The 21,488-nt window shown below is 37.2% G+C and overlaps 1 protein-coding gene across 2 annotated transcripts; it reads right to left on the minus strand.

Annotated features, from left to right (window-relative positions):
* Window positions 1-3,713: 3,713 nt before the first annotated feature.
* On the minus strand, window positions 3,714-21,087 carry LOC127657214 (putative pre-mRNA-splicing factor ATP-dependent RNA helicase DHX32). Of its 2 annotated transcripts, XM_052145913.1 has the most exons (13): window positions 21,004-21,087; window positions 20,769-20,839; window positions 20,406-20,668; window positions 17,829-18,022; window positions 16,554-16,932; window positions 15,415-15,645; window positions 15,204-15,297; window positions 14,650-14,799; window positions 7,974-8,165; window positions 7,464-7,604; window positions 6,838-7,028; window positions 6,265-6,455; window positions 3,714-4,609 (listed from the first exon to the last, which is right to left on the minus strand). In XM_052145913.1, the coding sequence occupies exons 3-13, from the start codon at window positions 20,646-20,648 to the stop codon at window positions 4,429-4,431; spliced, it is 2,187 nt and encodes a 728-aa protein (XP_052001873.1). In that variant the 5' UTR covers window positions 20,649-20,668; window positions 20,769-20,839; window positions 21,004-21,087; the 3' UTR covers window positions 3,714-4,428. The 2 variants fall into 2 exon arrangements, with proteins under 2 accessions (XP_052001873.1, XP_052001872.1); XM_052145912.1 differs by having other exon boundaries at window positions 20,406-20,839.
* Between the last annotated feature and the right edge of the window lie 401 nt (window positions 21,088-21,488).

The following is a 21,488-nucleotide window of genomic DNA, read 5'->3' on the forward strand; positions in this document are numbered from 1 at the left end:
AAATAACAAATGTAAAGCGAAAAAAGAAGCTACCAAAGAAACACAAACACAATATTTACGCTCAACATCTTATTACATTTCGCACTGTTACAGCCGTTGCACCCCCATCTACTTCACTGACGTGACGCAACAAACCAAGCCGAGTTCACCACTAATGGACGCTGACGTCAGCAGCATTCGACCAATTAAATTCTTTGTTTATGCGAGCGGCGTGGCGCGACAAAACACATTTGAGCGCTCATAGCGTCGAGTCCAACGTAGAAGAGACGGACTGCCATCTGTCCTGTGAAGCAGGATTGTACTGGGTCTGTAGTAGGAACAGCTGTGTGGCGATACACAGTAAAATAATTGCACAGGCCTAACAGTTTCACACGCTCCTACTTCTGTATTCAACCCAAAAGGGAGAAAAAAATGGAAAAGCTATTCAAACAGTGACGCGTTTAGCAAATTAATCTAATATAATGTCATTTTTTATTATTATTAAATCACGATTTAATTTTAAATTAGCACTTTGATTATTTAATATTATATGTTTTATATTCAAGAAGGTAAAACTTATTTAATGGGGGAGTATAATGAATTCAGCACAGGAAGATCAGGCTACTGTTAAAATGCAGCCACTATCTCCCTTTGTGTTGTGAAATGGCACCCTGGGAGATAAATGCAATTGAGGTAATGTTTAAATGACTGCACAATTGAAGTGTTCCGTTTAATGAGTTTTATAAAGCATTTATTAACCTTAGTTAATGTTCATTGTTAGTTCATAGTGCATTAACTAGAGTTACAACTTTTAATTTAAAACAGTTTTACTATATGTTAAAGAAATAGTTCACCCAAAAATGTAAATTCTCTCATTATTCACTTACTCTGATGTCATCCCAGATGTGTACGACTGTCTTTCTTCAGCAGATCACAAATGAAGATTTTTAGAAGAAGATAGAGCTCTGTCATGTGCTAATAATGTATGTACACGGGTGCCATTACTTTGACGGTCCAAAAGTCATATTTAGGCAGCAATCAAGTAATCCACATGACTCAAGTGGATCAATGAATGTGTTCTGAAGTGAATCAATTGGTTTGTGTAAGAAACAAGTCAATAATTAAAACGTTTTTAACTTTAAATCGGCACTTCATTCCAGGTCTCTGATGCTGTTTGAAATGCCAGAAATCTCACGTGACGTTCATTCTCTTGTTGTAAATAAGCGCCACTTCCGAATCCTCACATGTACTCGCCAAAGCGCTAACTTCATGCTTCCAGTCAGCTTAATAACGCTTTAACTATCTATTTATTCTTTACACAAACATATCAAGTCACTTCAGAAGACATTCATTGATTGACTGGAGTCATGTGAATCACTTTTATGCTGCCTAAATATGACTTTTGGCACCCATGTACTTCCATTAAAAAGGACCTGACAGAGCTCTATCTTCTTCTAAATATCTTCATTTGTGTTCTGTTCAAGAAAGACAGTCATACATATCTGGGATGACATCAGGGTAAGTGAATAACGAGAGAATTTCCATTTTTGGGAGAACTATTCCTTTAACCCTTGTGCACTGTTCAGGTCATTTTGGACCCATTTTGTATTTTTTTTTTTTCTTTAATAATTTTTTTAATAATTTTTACATGACTTGTACAAGACTTGGTGACTTTTTTATCATAAAAATCTAAGGGGTTGCAAAAAAGTAAAAGGCAACACTTTTGATGTTCTGTGTCATTTTTGACCAACCATGGACATTAAGGGGAAACACAAGGCAGAACACAAATACAAATAAATGAAAGGTGAGATTATAAAAAAATGCAATCTCCTCCCAACAAACACACACATGTTGGTTATCCTGTTTGTAACCTAACAAAAATGTCATCATAAATCACCCAAACCCACCTACAAACACACACACACACACACACACACACACACACACACACACACACACACACACACACACACACACACACACACACACACACACACACACACGTAGTGTTTCCATGTTTTATGGGGACTTTCCATAGACATAATGGTTTTTATACTGTACAAACTTTATATTCTATCCCCTAAACCTAACCCTACCCCTAAACCTAACCCTCACAGAAAACTTTCTGCATTTTTACATTTTCAAAAAACATAATTTAGTATGATTTATAAGCTGTTTTCCTCATGGGGACCAACAAAATGTCCCCACAAGGTCAAAAATTTCGGGTTTACTATCCTTATGGGGACATTTGGTCCCCACAAAGTGATAAATACACGCTCACACACACACACACACACACACACACACACACACACACACACACACACACACACACACACACACACACACACACATGTTGTGTTTCCATGTTTCATGGGGACTTTCCATAGACACAATGGTTTGTATACTGTACAAACTTTATATTCTATCCCTAAACCTAACCCTACCCTAAACCTAACCCTCACAGAAAACTTTCTGCATTTTACATTTTCAAAAACATAATTTAGTATGATTTATAAGCTGTTTTCCTCATGGGGACCACAAAATGTCCCACAAGGTCAAAATTTCGGTTTTACTATCCTTATGGGACATTTGGACCCCACAAAGTGATAAATACACTCACACACACACACACACACACACACACACACACACACACACACACACACACACACACACACACACACGTGTGTGCATTACAAGATTTGAAGATCAACATCATCTGACCAGGGTTCTGGGTAGCTCAGTGAGTATTGACACTGACTACCACCCCTCGAGTCATGAGTTCCAATCCAGGGCGTGCTGAGTGACTCCAGCCAGCTCTCATAAGCAACCAAATTGTCCGGTTGCTAGGGAGGGTAGAGTCACATGGGGTAACCTATGCCACAACAAGGACTTAGAGCGCATTAGGAATTGGGCATTCCAAACTGGGGAGAAAAAAATAAAAACACATCATCTGACCCAATAAACCAAGTGGTTTAGAAAAAAAGCTTAAATTTGACAAATACAATATGTTTTATAATGTCTTAATATAAATCCAATGCATAACTTGTGATAATATCTAGAAATTAAGTTTGTTAGAACATGAGTTTATAGAGATCACACAATGCATGGAGCACTGAAGTCATCTACTGAACATAGTTATTTCATGTCATTGTGGTTTTTATTTCAGCAGATGTCACCAGAGAGCCCAAATGCATGACAAATTGTGACGTTTTGACACTTTCAATTTACTGAAATTACGTTTTTTGTTTTTTTTATTGAAGTGAAGATAACATAAAATGTGCTTGTTTTATATGAAAATGAATGATGTAATTTAGTTATCTAAAGCTAAATAAGCACTAAATACCATAAAATCCCTTTGGAAAAATGTATGTTATTAAATATCTTTAAAAAAAGGGAAAATATTACACATGTATGTTAGGTTCATTTTTTACCCGCTAACATCACAAGTGTGTATCACAAACGAACAGTGCTCAAGGGTTAAAATTAGCATTAACCAAGATTAATAAATGCTGTAAAAGTAGGCTATTGTTCATTGCTAGTTTATGTTAACAAATAAAACCTTATTGCAAAGAGTTCAGTTTAATGTGAAACAGAGAGGAAAATCAATGGTCTTTAAGATTGGAGTATTAGTTGGCTAATGGCTAGTTATTCAGAATATTTGGGACCTGATATGAACAAGAACTTTTAAAAACATAAACATAGAAATGGCAAACTATTGTGGCCACAAGTAAACACATTTATTATAGGCATGTTGAGATGCAAACATTTTGACACTTCCTGAAAAACATATTAAACACTACTTTTTAACAATAAAGCATGGTGAAATTAAAATTATATAAAAAAAACGTAAGTGAGCAAATGGCTTCAAAATAAATACAAATATCTTTTGACTACTCCTACTTGCAAATATCTTTACATAAATTGAATTACAGCTCTGCTGCACTAAATTAAACCAATTGGAAGCTGAAGCAATGCAAAAAGGTAAACCATAATTAATAGTACTACAGCACTTATCCTGATGATACCTGATGTCTAGATCACATGCTAATTTTATTAAGCCAATATATATATATATATACACAATTTAAAAATGCTAACTAGTAGCTACAGTTTATTAAGGACATTTTAGACAAAGTCAATGACAGCTTATTCATTAACTACTGCACAGCAGTAGGTTATTTAAATGGCTATTTCCTCAGCAGATTTAATTGTCAGGTCTATAAATAGAAGAAAACTGAATTGCTGTTTAATACAAGATAATTTTCATTTCTTTTCTTTTCATTATTATTGATTTAATCAATCAAATTAAATTGGTCAGTCTTATTGAGTGAGATGCCTCGTTTTGCTTCAGAAATTCCATGGGTACTGTGTAACAGATGAGTAGATGAGCAACTGTTTGTTGTCATAGTAAGTTAACAGCGACAAGGTATACTATTTCCACAGTCACTGTATGGTACAACGCTCATGGGCCTGCTCCTCATTGGCAGGGCCACTGGAGGTCTGTGATTTTCTTTTTCCTTTAGATGGGGCAGCTGATCCATGATCTATAATATGCTGCAGTAGGTCTTTACTCTCACTAGGTGGCAGGTTGTAGAAGAAGTACTGTGGTGCTATCTGAATGAACCTGCCAGAAGCAAACAGAAACAAATCCAGAAAATCAGAATGTCCCATTTCAAAATGCATCAGCAAAGAAAGAATACACTTATTTCTATTGTTAAAAAGGCTATAAACAATGTTTTATATTCAATATTGGCCCAAGAAATTTAGCTCAGCAATTTTGTAAACTGGAATTTGTAAGCCAATTTAAATGTATTATCAAGAGATTATTAATGATTAATTATTTACAAATTACTATTTTACATGATAAGACTGTAATTCTTATTAGTAAACAACAAAAGCACAAAATGTGTCCTGATATTTATAGGAGACACTTTCACAGATTACAAATTTGCATCCTAAACTTTTAAAAACAAGCACCAATTCAAATAAATTCAGTTTTATTTTAATTTATTTTATAAAAATATTTGTTTATAACTTTAACTAATAACTACACTTTAAGATCATGTTTCATTAAAAGTTAATAACAGTTGATAGCATTTGAAGCATAGGCTAATGTTGATTACCACATAAAATCTAGGTTACAGTAAGGCACTTGCAATGGAAGTGATTGGGACCAATTTTTGGAGGGTTTAAAGGCAGTAATGTGAAGTTTATAATTTATAAGAGTACTGTAGGTGTAGGAGTAGGTGTTGAAATCACAATTTTTACAGTCGTTTTAGGGTTTGTTGACATTACATCATCATTGTCAAGTTGCAAAATTTACTATAACTTTGTAGAGAAAAGGTTAGTAAGCAATTTTATCACACCTAAATCATGTTAACATATAAATTGTTTACATCTTGCAGCTATATTTCTGAAACAATGAGTATTTTAATGTTTATGGATTGGCCCCTTTCACTTCCATTCTAAGTGCCTCACTGTAACCCAGCTTTTTTGGGGGGGATTTTCTCCCCTTTTTCTCCCAAATTGGAATGCCCAATTCCCAATACGCTTTTTAAGTCCCCATGGTCGTGTAGTGGTTCGCCTCAATCCAGGTGGCAGAGGACGAATCCCAGCTGCCTCTGCGTCTGAGACCATCAACCCATGCGTTTTATCACGTGGCTTGTTGAGTGCGTTGCCACGGAGACATAGCGCGTGTGGAGGCTTCACGCCATCCACCGCAGCATCCACGCTCAACTCACCACGCGCCCCACCGAGAACGAACCACATTATAGCAACCACGAGTAGGTTACCCAATGTGACTCTACCCTCCCTAACAACTGGGCTAATTTGGTTGCTTAGGAGACCTGGCTGGAGTCACTCAGCATGCCCTGGGATTCAAACTAGCGAACTCCAGGGGTGGTAACCAGCGTCTTTATCAATTTATCAATTTTTTTTTTTTAAAGAGGGGTGAGTTAAAATAAAGTTTTGTGGTAAATGCTGTCAATTGAGCTAAACTTCTATAAGCAGGGTGATCTTTTGTAGGTTCAGCCTTTTTCTTCTTTCTGTGCTGTGGCAAAGTGTTACACTTCTGTCCCACAAGCAGGTAAGCCGGTGAACTACTGCAAAGTATTATCAGTTTGACAGAAGCTTTTGTTTTGGAGATATATTATAACAAAAGAGGGTAAAATTATAAAGTCATTTTTCATAGTGGTTTTTCAGCATCTTTATTGTAAGCAGTAATTCTCATTTTATTTCATCGTCTAAACCCACAAAGCACAAATTGTTCCAAAGACTCACTCGTGTGCTGAGATCTGGGAGACGGATTTGATGCAGTTGTTCTCGGAAAGTGTGTGCTCATGGTACAGAACCCACTCTGGCAGGTTCTTCTTGTGCATCTCGGTTCCATAGCCAGACAGTGGGTGAATCTGAGCCACATGTTTATGTGTTAGCATGAAGTAATTCCCTGACCCGTCAATGTCCCTTGCAACCTGGAATATGCCACATAGAGATTAAACAATGGGAAATGCATTAGGAATGCATAGAGACAGTGTTTTAGTAGTAAGGCCTTTTTAAAGCTTTGAACACACTTAGAAATGTGAAATGCACTATGCCATTTACTAATCTGGCTTAATAATAGATTTTCATATCCTAAAGCAATTATTTGAGTGAGAATTACTCCTGATTTTCACTGGCTTGTCTCATCTCAGTGAATTTGAAAGGGAGATTTTCCCTTTTAATCCACTTTCTTGTTCAGATTTAATTTTAGGGATGCTTATTAGGGAGACACTCTAGTAACCATGGATGTTTCCAAAGTATGTATTTTTAAAATATTGTTACGTACAGTATGTTATGTTATTTCTGTATGCATACCTGCATGAAGAAGCCAGCAAGTAGTGCACGTTTGATGTTCAGAGTGTTGCTTTTAGAGCCAAAGGCTGGAAGGGACAATGGCAGCTCTAAATGTTTCAGAATTTCTGTTAGCTCAGATCGAATCGCATTAGCTGTTTGAAGAGCAGCCAGACTGAGGAAATTATCTTCACACCAGCGTTCCACACGAGAGTCTGAAAGACAGTGCAGATGTCTGCATTAGAAAGGGTTCCTCAACTAATGTGAAACTTAAATGAATAAATTAAGTTTTTGCAGTCTGACACATTGAGACTGATGTAAAAGTGTAAATGAACATTCTTGATTAGGTACAGTACATTGAGGCTTCGGCAAAATAATGGGAAACTTTTGTTTGTACATAAAGGGGCCTAAATACCAAAATTCACCCCACTGTCCTGAGCTTGGTTTCCCAAAAGCAGCATATGTCTAAGTAGAACTTAGAAACCATTGGTGCCAGTGGTCTTTATGATCAACTTAATCTTGCGATGCTTTTGAGAAATGCAGCCGTTTGATTAATAATAATGACGATTCTCAAATAAAAGGTTTGCATATTAATTACAGATGTTTATAGGCTAATTCTATAATTTATTTGATACACAAATTAAACTTACATGGCCCTTCATTAGCATATTTGTAGGCATTATAGATGTTTATAAGGGTAAAGTGGTCTCCCTCAGCATGCTGGAACCTCTGATGGCATAGTAAGGCTTTCTGTGTCAACTCAACTGGTGGTGTAATAAAACAGCTCGGAGCTAAATAAGAAAGAAAAAAGTTAAGAAAAATATTTACAATCAATAAAATGTGTAATTGTTATTTAAAGGCCCAGCAGAACTAGCTGAACTTGCAAATAAATGGAATTTGATTATGCTACAAATAAGCTCCGTGGATTTCAATTCATTCTGTAGAATTCAAATCAGCAAATCAGCACAGAACATGCACCAAAACATTTTCCTGACAAATTTAGTAAGCTAAATGTCACATTATCCACCAAGAACATATGCCTATGCAAGTGAAAACACCAGAGACGGGAAAACAAAAACATGTTTCCGTTATGGATCATGGAACAAGAAAAGGTGGATAGGTAAACCAGGTGAACCGTAAAACTGTTTAAAAGGGACTACCTGTTAGCATGGCAGCGATGGTCAGCACTTCAAGCACACAGTCAAACTCGCAAGACGCAAGCAAAGTCTTAGCCATCTGTGGCTCCAGAGGAAACTCTGACATGATAATTCCAATCTCAGACAGATTCCCATCATCATCCAATGCTGCAAGATAGTCAAGCTCCTCTAAAGCTTGCATAAGACCTTCTGGATCTAAAGGGGAGTGAATTAAAATGTAATATATTTTAAAATATTCAATGCACTCAGTGGCACACAGACACATTCCACAGCAGGTATCCCCTTCAAATAATACATGAACATTTCAGGAATCTTGACAAGCTAAAAAAAGGAGAAAAAATTATGTTCAAGGAATATTCCAGGTTCAGTACAAGTTAAGCTCAATCGAGGCATAATATTGATTATGTTTGTGGCATAATATTGATTACCACAAACATTTATTTTGACATGCCTCTCCTTTTTTTATTTATTTTTTTAAAAGAAGAAGCTAAAATCTTGTTTAGAGTGAAGCACTTACAATTGAAGTGAATGGGGCCAATCCGTAAACGTTAAAATACTCACTGTTTCAAAAGTATAGCCACAAGATGTAAATAATATCAGTGTTTACATGATTTTAGTGTGATAAAATCTTTTATGTGTAAAGGTATAGCTATTTTTACTACCTCATTGCCAAGACTATGTAATGTCAACAAACCCTAAAACCCTAAAATGACTGTAAAATTATGATTTAAAGAACTTTACAGCTCAAATAACACAGGAGTAGTTTTAACAGAAGAATTAATGTATGCTTTTATAAAGTTATACGTTTCAAATTTCTGCATTTAAACCCTCCAAAAATGAGTTGAAATTATTTAATGAACCTGGAATATTCCTTTAAGAGATATACAATCAACAAACTCAACCTTTTAAAATGTGGCATTAATTTAATGTAGAAAAAAAATATACCAAATAGTTTCAATATTGCAAAAATAAAGTGTAACAGAGGTTCTTAACTAGTTGGTTGTGACCCCAAGAAGGGTTGCAGGTCTGTTATGGTTGCGGACAGTGAGGAAAAAACTAAGCTATATAGCAAAAGAAAGAAAAATGCAACATTGCTACATTAAATATATAGTTAGGAAAGCTAAATAAATAGGCTTTTCAACTTTTAAAAGGGTGGGAAAACATTTGGAAGAAGCTAGACAAATTAAGCAGATATTGTGAACAAAACAACAGGAAACTCCTCTCCATGGGATTTGCATATTAAAACAATTAACTTCATAATAACGCTCATAATAATTGACTTCACAATAACCCTTCATAATAATACATTTCAATATAGTTAAGTACTGTGACAGTACAGACACTACTATGTTGCAGTAAACAGACAATACACACTGAGAAATTTGTAGTTTTAGCTGAGGCTGCATAACAAAAGCACCTCACATATTTCCTCTAGTCCATCATCAGTTCAAGTTCATCTAGTTCATCACACCATTATGCTTTCACAGAAATTCTGTTGTCGTAGCTCCACTAATGATGTGCCTGCTCATCTGACTGGAGGGTGTTATGGAAGCAGGTTATCTCTAGAACAATGAACCCAGTCAGAGTGCTGTCGGCTCAGCTAAAGCACGGCTCACCACCTCTTAATACCAGCAGCACACAGGATAGGCCCATCTGTACCCATACTGTGAGCCAAGAGAACCGGGCCGATCCCAGATTTGCTTGGCTGCTGTAAACAGTGATTTGCAAACAGCTTGTTTGTGTTCAGGTCTCTCAGAGATGGACTGATCAGATAAATAGCCCAAGTGTTTGAATGACTGAATATCTTGAATGTGTTGGAAACATAAACACTCACTGAGCACTTTATTAGGCACACCTGTACACAGTGTCGGCGCCAAGATTAATTACTTAGAGGAGCATTTGACATTCCTAGGGGGGCACACATTCACTTTACCATAAGCAACTGTAACGGGACTAAAATGACTGATGGTGTTTAGTTATGTCGTCATTATACAGTTTCACCATTAACCATGATTAAAAATGGCATGGTTATTTAAGACCAGAAATTTTTTATATGCCAAAAATACTATATATGTAATATATAAATTAATAATATAATAAAGGAGATTTTCACTGTAAGCCTAAAAGTGAAGATCTCTTGCGCTTGTGCTGTACTGGTTACGAACTCCAAAATATAAGAAAGGAATTCGATCTACCAGTCTCATAACCATAAATAGGGGCTTAAATCATCTGTTTGGGAGCATCTGAATAACTGACTGAAGACGATAGGATAGACAGTCACAGAAGTTATATAAAGGTACACATCCTACAAATGGGACAGGATGTTTTTATTATAAAGTTCCCCGGGGTAAAAAGCAAACCAACTTTTTTTAGTTAATGATCTGTAAGCATGGGGCTTTATTAGTACTGGTCATTGATTCAAGTAATTGTTTTGACATTTGTGTATAAAGTGTTTTAATTCTACAATATATGGTGTAAAACGTCTGAGTGCTGCCCTCTTCAGGTTGAACGGTGGCTACTGCAGTTGCATTTTCCTATTGGCTGTTTGCGGTACTCGTGACGTAATCGGTGACAGCTGACGTAAGCAGGTTCCAGCTCACCATGCCAGATTCATGTACATGTCGTCTTGCGACCGTGTGAGGAATAATAATAACATAGAGTCTGACAGCAGCTGTCAATTAATCCGTCACTACGAGTCTCAGGTGCCCCCCCCACCCCCCGCTCAGCCCCGCACTCGGTTCGTTCCCTCTATCCCCGCCGGGGTCTGCCCACTTTTTCAGCATTTTCAAATATTTCTAGTGGGTGGAGTCAGACTCTGAGCAGGTGTTTAGTTACCCTTTAACAACTGATGATTATGCTCCTATATGCACAGATGAGCTCTTCATGATATCTCTAAGTCTTGATAAATAACGATTTAAATCTTTCCAAGCAAACACTTGTTGATATAAAAGAATATAACAAATCAATCATGTACAGACTGATCAATTAATAAAAAAATGGAGGGCCTCATTTCAGCTAACAGATCAACTCATCATATGTGAAGAGCAACTCCATCCTCCACTTATTCATTGAGCAAAAATATACACTGTGTCCTTCAGTCTTTCACTTCTGATCCTTCAATAATTTGTTTTTTATTGATATTTGTCTAAATTGTACTTTCTTCATCTGTCACGTTAACCACAACCACACTTGATGATGTAGGCCTACTGACGTGATACTGAAAGCTTGGCTTGAAAGTTCACCTCAGATAATTATTGTTTAATAATGTGGAAGGGGGCAAACATCATTTAACGTTATTCAGCCACATTTTAGATGCAAACAACTGATGTTGCATCATTTGAAACTAAACATTTTTTTATTTATTTTTTTACAGTTTTTTTTTTTATAGTTTACTAAGCATAGACTTGTCTTGAGCTTTCAGCCTCCAATCACCAAGAGACTTACCCATGTGCTTTACAAACAGTGCAGCAGAGTTTTTATGTAGACAATAACCTGGCAAGCTTCCCAGATGCATCTGTGGCCAAGCTAACCATCAATCAATTGCGCAGCCTGTTAGCAGAGGGAGGATTCAACCAGACAGTGGGCTAGTAACCAGCCAACAGTGATAGCCCATATGCCCACCGAAGCAAGGTCCTCAGCTGCAGAACAGTGGATTGGGCAGAATAGGACTGACCCAATGGAACCCACCTTATGCCTCAGGTGAAAATGTGCAGCTGACACCCTAGGCTATTATCATCATCCTATTCAACATGCAGTGTTAGCAACTCAATATGATCGCCAGGGCTACATTGTGCCTTTGACCACATGAGCCAATGTGCTCATCCAACACCTGTGGGAAAAAGAGAGGGACTGGGATGACTCAGACTTACCTCCAGATCTTCAAGCTGCCTGGAACACTTGGGAGAGTGAGCTGAAGCATCTTAATGCAATATCAATTCCCTGCTGCTGCTCACCAGCACCTACCAATGATGCACAATGAGAGTACGACCTCCATGTGTTCTGCAAAACCTCAGAACGGGCATAAGGGGCAATGGCTTCCCTAACAGTGCACACAGAAGATGTAATTCATAGAGGTAGCAGTTCATGCCCCACCTGGAGCTCTGTGCAGCATTAGCTCGAGCTCAGCTGGCAAAGATTTTGAAGGATGAGATGACACTCTCCATCCATCAGAATACAAGATACAAGATACAAGAAAAAATACAAGAATTGACAGACCACAATGCTTGGCGGTATGTGAATACCCAACAAATTCCAGCTGAAGACACAACAGGAGGTAACCTCTTCAAAGTCTTGTTGAGCCTGGTCGATGGAATATGGGGCCATCATTCCTAAAACTTGAGTCAAGAATACTAGCCGAAAAGACCTGAACCTGTGATGATAAAGGGGGCATATGAACTGAAAGGTCTCACCTTCTGCTGCTTAACTGCTCTGGAACCAGTCTCTTCCCTGCCAGATGCCACCCAGTTCAGTACTTAGAAGGAACTTGTAGAAGCGACTCTGCAAGCCTTTCAAGGGGTGGCAGAGGATCCTTCAAACAATCAGCTCATTAGTCATCGAGAGGCAGAAGCTGTACTGCTGAGAAGGTGTCAAACTTAAAGCTTCCCTACACAGAAACCCATTCCCAACAACAGTCGGCTAATCTGTCTTTCTCCAGAGTGGGATCCAGTAACCAACATCCTCAGAGTTGGAGGAAGATTGCAGAGGCAGGAGAACATAGATATAAACAAATACATCCCACTGTGCTGGATCCAAAGTATCCAGCTACAGAACATCTCATTTAAGAGTTTAATGAACGTTTGTTGCATTCAGGCACAGAATGAGTGTATGCCAAGATTCGGAGACAGTACTAGGTCTTGCGAGGGTGTCAAGCTGTCAAACACTAAACTACCCATCCTGTCAACAATGGAGAGCTCAGCCCAAGGTACCACAGATGGCAGATCTTCTGCCTGAGCAGCTCAGACTTCTCTGTCCACCCTTCTATTCATCTGGAGTTGACTGTTTCGGACCTTATTTTGTCAAGATAGGCAGAAGGACTGAGAAGAGCTGGGGTGCTATCTTTAAATGTCTCACAACGAGAGCTATCCACATTGAACTCCTCAACTTCATGAATGTGGATGTCTTCCTTCTTGCTCTTCAACAATTCATAGCAAGACGTGGCCGACCGAAAGAGATCAGGTCAGATTGTGGCACCAACATCCACAGTGCAGAGAGAGAACTGCGAGAAACTTTCGCAACAATGGAACCACAGCTAAAAAAAGAGCAGCTAGCAAACCGACAGATCCTCTTTAAATTTAACCCACCTAATACCCCTCACTTTGGAGGTGTTTGGGAGCGAGAGGTCTACTCCATTAAGGCGTCCATTAATGTCTTTGAAGATGTCATGTCTACAGTCTTAATAGAGGTTGAGTGCATTCTGAATTTGAAACTCCTAGGATATACTTCAGCAGATTTTGCAGATCACAATCCCATTAGGCCTAACAGTCTCCTCATGGGGTGGCGGGATGCATCACTACCTCAAGTGGCCTATGTACCAGGAGATATTGGCCGGTGGAGATGGTGCTACTGTCAAAACCTTGTGGACCAATTCTGGATCCTGTATACAAGGAACTATTTGCCCATGCTCCAGAGACGCCAAAAGTGGCATAGAGTATCAGGAGCTCTGGTAGTAGAATCAGTTGTCTTGATAATCGATCCACAACTCCCTAGAGCTCAATGGCCCATTGGAGGTATTACTAAGACTATTGTCAGTGAGGATGGATGTGTGAGAACAGAAGAAGTACTTGGGGGCGGCTGATGTGAATGTGGTGGAGGCTGTTGTGAATTTTTCACATTGTAGACTTATTAGGACAGTTCTACATCCACAGACGTTACACGTCAATGAATAGCGCACCGCCCGCTGCTACATTAATGGTGTATTCACAATGCAAGTTACGCAACAGAACTTGCTTAACAGTTAAGCAGTTATATTTGTTCACGCACGTTCACAGATTAACACTGTCATCTGACACAGAGATTAATCAAAGACAATGTAAGTGTCAATCATTGCATTTATTTCCTTTCAGTGGTAAATCGATCAAATGTTTTGACATTTTGAATGTGTAGACTGGATTATATAATGACAGTATTGTTAAACTGGAGTTCTATTCTGGTGCACGTGTCTTCTACTTAGCCCGTTGGTAAAGCAGCTATACTTGGTTGTTTAGCCGAATTATTGAGACATATTTGAAAATAATGTTATGTACCTGAATTTAGATGTTATATTGGAGCAAGTATCAAGCATATTTGATTATATTCTAAAGTAGTAACGTAATTTATATTTCATTAAATGTTCTATGGTGCAATTTGAGCTATTGAAGGTATTATTTCATGCCATATTAAGATTGTTTGACATTGATGGTGATTGTAATAACCAAGAACAAAGCACACAGAGAACTAATGTTAATTCCAATATTTCTTTATTCATTTCATAAAATAATCTGTCTGTATCTGTGCATATGTTCAGTAAAAATGTGACTCTCTGATCAGAGCCCTGAGGCAGTCGATTACTTAAAAATACCAGTACAATGGGGCAATCACCATCACCTAGCAACCACCTAGTGACACCCTAGCAATTATCCAGGAAACCGTAGAAACTCTATAGCAACAGAAAAAAGAACTGATTATACACAAAGAATCTCACCTGGTCTGTCAATGAAGTCACAGTGACTCAGGCCAGCAATTTCCATGCGTTTTAGGAAGAGCACCGTGGAAGTGATGTCAGATTCAAGAATGTGAGGAACACTCACAGCAGGAAGAGGTGTGTCCTCTTGATACAAACAGAAATACTTGCCTGTGGAAAAGAAACAACTTGGATAAGAGAGCCAAATGCTACAGCACATAGATCTGCACAAAACAGTGGCAAATGTCCTGCAGTTAAAATTAACATAAAGTTATGTGACAATATTTTAAGTCGATATAAAACAAATTCTAGGTTTTATTGATTGGTATCAACCCGATCCCTGCTGGTCTCCCAGCCTGACCAGCTGATAAGTGCCCAAAACCCCTCTTAAACAGCAAACCAGACCAGACCAGCAGATTTTATTGGTAAGGTCCTAATAAGATGTGCAAATATCAAATAGATAACAACAGTCCCTGCATTGTACTTCTATTTTGCTTGTTATTGAATTATCTGTTTGATTTCTCACACATTGAGTATTCAGCTTTTTAGAATGCATTTAGAATGCAAGTGCTCACCTGTTGGCCCTGCAAGTTGTTTGCGGCTCTCTGCTTGGCTCTTGCTGATTGATCGAATTACAATTGAGTTGGCTCTGATTCTAGGGTTGTACACCTGTCACAGTAAAACAACACAATGCATATGTAATTTAGAGCTCATAACATATACATTCATAAGGGAACAGTCAATATATCTGAAGAGACAAAAGCAAAATATATAAGCACTACGTACATATCTTTTTTGCACTCCAGCATCAATCACAAAGCGAATGCTGTGTACGGCCCAGAACAGATCCTCACTGGGGCTGCAGGTGAGGAAAACCCTCCTGCTCTTGCTTTCCTCAGAGAGTACTGAGAGACTGTCTCCTTGCTCAGGGCACAGAGACACAGGCACCAGCTCACCATGAGATACTGCAAGATTGGCACCCTCTCTCCGCAAAATGGCATGGGCACATTCAATCTCCTTGGAAAATGAAAAGAGAAAGACAAGTTTCTTTTACCATGGAAATGGGACCTTTTTCAATTCTATGCTAGATTCTCGAAAGAAGGCAGGGTGCTGACATTTATGTGACATAAAACTAAAGCACCATTAAAATAATTGTCAGCCCTTTGCATGGGCCCCCAAAGGTTGAGATCAAATTTATTACATATGCGTTACTCAATTAAGACATAAAACCTTGATCACAAAATGATCAATGATCACACAAATTGGTGAAATATATGATTTGTTCTCGCTGCCTTTTAAGTTGCAAGATACGTTGTAAACGAAGATTTTTAGAAGAATATCTCAGCTCTATGTCCATATAATGCAAGTGAATGGTGACCAGACCTTTCAAGATCCAAAAATCACAGAAAGGTAGAATAAATGTAATACATATGACCATATCACATTCACTTGCATTGTATTTACCTACAGAGCTAGGAAATTCTTTTAAAAGTCTTCATTTGTGTTCTGCAGAAGAAAGAAAGTCATACACATCTGGAAAGGCATGAGGGAGTAAATGATGAGAGAATTTTCATTTTTGGGTGAACTGTTACTTTAAATGCAAGGTTTACCTGAAGATTTAACCTTAAGAATTCATTTCCAACTATAAATAAATTATAATTATTATTAATGAATTTGTATTAATATTATATGTCATAATATTACTTATTGAATTATAATTAAATTCTAATAAATATTTTATAAAATACAAATCATATTTTAATAATTTTAATAATAAAGATTCAGAATGTAAATATAAAGCATAATGCATGAAAATGTATTTTAACAATAAACAATATTAAACATTATAAACACACAAAACATCATCAATTATAAAGTGAAAAGTCCAGCACTATCTCATCAGTGAATGTCTAAAAGTCTTTTACTTGTTCAGTTGCCAGATATGTCACAATGTCTCCATTGTCTTGATTCTGATGTATCTCCAGAGCCAGTCTGAGAGCAGAGCATAGATAATCTTTCACACCTCCTCTCCCACTACCGTGGACCACCTCACATGTTTGCGGCCCTTCCAGTCGGATCTGAGGAACACTTCCATAGTGCCGCAGTAGTTTCTCTGCAGAGTGAGGTGCAGTGAGGACAACCAGTCGAAGCTCTGGCCGTGTGTTGAGCACATCTTTGAGCAGTCCAAGGAGCAGGTCGGTGCTGACCGTGCGCTCTTGGGCCTGATCAATGATCACCACACCATACTGCTCCAAAAAAGGGTCTGACATCATCTCATGGAGCAAAACATCATCTGTGCAGTATCTGCAAAAAAATTTAAATATATATATATTTTATCCAAAAATATAATTTCCATAATTATTTGCATTCTAAACCCACATGACTTTCTTACTTCAGTGGAACACAAAAAAGTTAATTTTTGAAGAATACCCTTACTTACGAGAGTAAAAGGCAGACTTGGGCTGTTAAGCGTAAATAAAATTAATAAAAAGTTAAAAGTACCATGAAAGTTGTTCCTACATTACATGCAATATTCAAAGTCTTCTGAAGTCATACAATAGCTTTGTGTGAAGAACAGACAAAAAATGTAAAGGTTTTAATTTTTTTGGACCTTGACAGCCCCAATGCCTCTTCACTTTCATTGTTTGAAAAAGAGCAGTGCGACTATTTTGCTAAACATCTCCTTTTGTGTTCCACGGAAGAAAGAATATCATGCCAGTTTGTTGATGATATTCAATAGAACAATCTACAAACATCTAACATAAAATAATGAACTGTGGAGGCAAGCAGAGGTGATTGGATGATCATTTACTCTGGGAATTGTCTGTTTTTTTCATTAAGGTCAGTGTTTTCATTAAGTCAGGCCCTCTCAGCACTTCTAATCACTGTTCTAGGTCTTTGTCTGCCAAACTGACTTTTGGCCACTCTGAAAGATGTGATGAAGCATATGGGCAGCACAGAATCATGGCAGCTGCTGTGGACACACTCAGACTGAACCCCCATCAGCCTTTTGTTAGCTTTTATATTGTTTAGCGAGACAGGCGCCCATGAAAAGGAGACACACGTGTGGTGATATTAAAGGGGGGAGGGGCAAAATGTGGAACAGAGTGAAAAGAGTGTTCCTGTCCAGGGAAAATGACCAAATATATATTGCACAATCTTTTTGTTATTGGAGAAGTTTAAACATCTAATACACGTACTTCAAAACAGTGTCAGCGGAGTAGCATGTCTGAAGTGGGATGCTGTATCCAACCTCATGGCCGATATTTACGTCCATCTCATCAGCCACACGAAGGGCCAGTTCCACCGTGCCTTGCTGATGAATCTGAGTGCACACTACCATGCCATTCTGATACTGTGCAGACAGGCAAATCTCTGCACACCACTGAGGGATCTAAATAATGATTAAGACAGATAACCACATGCTACAATGTTACTCACAAAAATATATATATATTTATATTTACATTACTGAATAAAACTGAATATATTAGGTTATACTACAAAACTAATTTTAGGATCAGTTAGAAATAGCTCCTTAAAGGTGCACTCAGTAATTTGTTCTTCATTAAAAAACTTGATCTTTAAAAGACATGAATTGAAATTTTGCAGTATATGTAGGAAATCATGAGCACTCATATTAAAATGAAGACTCTTATAAAAGTTGTTTTATTCTACATGGAGAGGGTCCTCACATGGGGGCTGCCATGTTAGAATCACATGACCAGCCAAATACTACTTTCTTAATGTCTGTAACCGTCCTGTTATTGGACACTTTCACTCATTGAATGATGCTGCATCAAATCCGCTAGGTAAGTCCATGATGACACAAAGACAAAAGTTACAGAGTGCACATTTAAAGGACTATTCCAGGTTCAATACAAGTTAAGATCAATGGACCCTTTTCACACACCTGTTATGACGGGTTTCCGCATTCTTTAGCAAGGTAAATGTAGCAAACTTTTTATATTTCCACTTTAAAAGACTTTTAGTGAAAATGTATAACATTGTACTTATAAATACTGTATTATTCTCTTAGAGAACAAGTTTAAAAAAATGAGTTACCACAGTTGCGATGAGGCTTCTAACACAACTTCTGAGTGAGAGACAGAAAATTCTCTCTTCTTACTGCTGTTATCCAGTGCTGTACATATTTTTATTCTTTAGCAAAGCTGTGACAGCATAATTGTTGATTTGTTCTTTTGCTGTTGCAGCAAAAATTGTATTTGCAGTGGTCTCCCATTCACTGCCATTTAAGTTTAGACAAGTATGTCGACTTCCGCTTTGCGCACGCGGATGTGGAAAAAGGTCCATCAAAAGCATTTGTGGCATTATGTTGATTTTCACAACTCATCCGTTGTTCTTAAAAAAAAGCAAAAATGTAGGTTGCAGTGAGTGAGGCACTTGGATTTAATTCAACCTAACAGCGTCTTTGATTTTCAGTGAGAATGACAACAAGGCTGTGAGGGATAGACTTCCATCTCTTAAATGGCACGTATATAAAGCTGTAAAAAGCTCCTAGATCACATATGATTTTCCACAACTCATGCTGTCTGGAGATTTTTGTCTAAATGCTCTTGGAAAGATGTTTTTTCAATGTTTTGCCCGCGGAACGATCCAAAAACACTTTAAACTGCAGTACAGCCCATTGAAGAGACTGTACATCTATCCCTCAAAGCCTTGTTATCATTCCTGTCAATCAAAGATGAATAAAATATATTCAAAGATGGTGCTGCAGTGAATAAGGTCTGTGGAAGTGAATGGGGACATTTTTTGGAGGTTTAAAGGCAGAATTGTGAATCTTGAAATGTTATATTTATTCTTCTGTTAAATCACATGTATTTTTCGAGCTATAACGTTGTTTAAATCATAATTTTTATCATAATAGGGTTTGTTGAGATTACATCGTCATGACAATTAAGTTGTATAATTGGCTATAACTTTACACAGAAAAGGTTAGTAAGTGATTTTATATTAAAATCATGTGAAAATGCATATTGTTTAAGTCTCCATTGCTATACTTTTGAAATACTGAGTACTTAATGTTAACAGATTGGCCCCATTCACTTCCATTGTAAGTGCCTCAGTGGAACTCAGATTTGTTTTTCTTTCTTTTTTTAAAGCCAACATTTATTTTTGTGGTAATCAATATTATGCAATATTATGCCACAAATGCCATCGATTGATCTTAACTTGTATTGAACCTGGAATATTCCTTTAAGATAACAATTGCAGGTGACCACTTTTTACACTGTACATTAAGTAGTCTATCTACTTTAAATGCTAACAGAGTTAGTATAGATGGTGAATACATTGTATCTGATGCAATGCATCAAAGTTCAAGGGCCTTAAAGTGATCAGCTGAATTCAGTTTAACAATCACTTCTATTCAGTTGAGTACAAAGTTTAGTTCAAGTTATTTAGAGATGAGTAGGCTAAGGTTAATGATATGTGATATACCTTTGGAAATCTGGTCATTTAAAAATCACACATATCATCATATGTGCTCTTCAAAAGTAATAAAATAACAAAAGAAGTAATACTCATATATATATATATATATATATATATATATATATATATATATATATATATATATATATATATATATATATATATATACAGTTTTTATATTCAAAATAATTATATATATATATATATATATATATATATATATATATATATATATATATATATATATATATATATATATATATATATATATATATATATAAATTATTAACAAAAACAGCAACAAATATAATCCAGAAACTAACCTGAGTGCTTTGTCCTGTTTTGGCAGTTCCAGTCACTATCACAATCTGGCTTTTGAGCAGACTGTCCATAAACTCACATTTCACTCCCCACACCGGCAGACCTTTTCTTTCGGTTAATAGTTTATAGTATCTTGAGGAAAAGGGAAGCCCATCAAACTGATTGAGCTCTAGCAGATCACCCGCATCAATATCTTGAGCTTCGGTGTTTTCAGAGAGTTTCTCCACATCTGTTGAAGGCTCCATTGCTCCTTATGCACCCCTCTCTTTAATTGCAAAAATATTTAAAATGCAATGTGACTGCATCAATTACGAGTTAATTGTTTGACATACCGTCCGTTTTAAATTTGGTCTAGAATGGTTTACCTCCAGTTTTTAAGAACCCGCGCTAAGGAGGAAGAGAGTCTTTTGTGTCATCAGTTGTCCCGCTCGGCGCACTGAAATGGTAGAGAGATAGAGATAGAGAGAGAGAGAGATGAGAGAGAGAGAGAGAGAGAGAGAGAGAGAGAGATTTGTAGCGGGGACATGTGGTCATTTAATCCCATCACAATAGATCCCCAACTGATGAAAGTGAGTGCAGGATAAAACTAAAACAGATTACCATTGGTCAGACTGGATATCCATGCATTTATCTCCTGTTAAAACGAATGCAATACTCCCAATCTGGACACTCTTTGGACACTCGTGATTCATGCAAATGAAAGAAAAAGTTAAATGGTCCACCGGTTGCACGCACTGTCGTGCCAATGCTGTCACCATGGCAACGGTAAAGCTGGCTGAGTCAGATGAGTGTGTGTGTGTGTGTGTTTGTGTGGCAAACACACAGCAGTGGACTCCTACTTAAACTATCATCCTCTTTATAGGAAATTTCTCTTATCAGGATAAGGACACATGTATGTGGAGTCAATGATGAACCCAAGCAATTTAATCGTTTTATTGTAATTATTTTTTTTATTAGAGGAATGTTTTGTTATAAACTGGAAAAAGAAACGTTAGAAAAGGTTACACTGATAAAACAATTATATTGTCATATGGATTAAATGAATGTGTATATTCAATAGAAATCACATTGTTTAATGGTAGTAT

The sequence above is a fragment of the Xyrauchen texanus genome, chromosome 16 (assembly GCF_025860055.1).
Source record: "Xyrauchen texanus isolate HMW12.3.18 chromosome 16, RBS_HiC_50CHRs, whole genome shotgun sequence".
Taxonomy (NCBI): Eukaryota; Metazoa; Chordata; class Actinopteri; order Cypriniformes; family Catostomidae; genus Xyrauchen; species Xyrauchen texanus.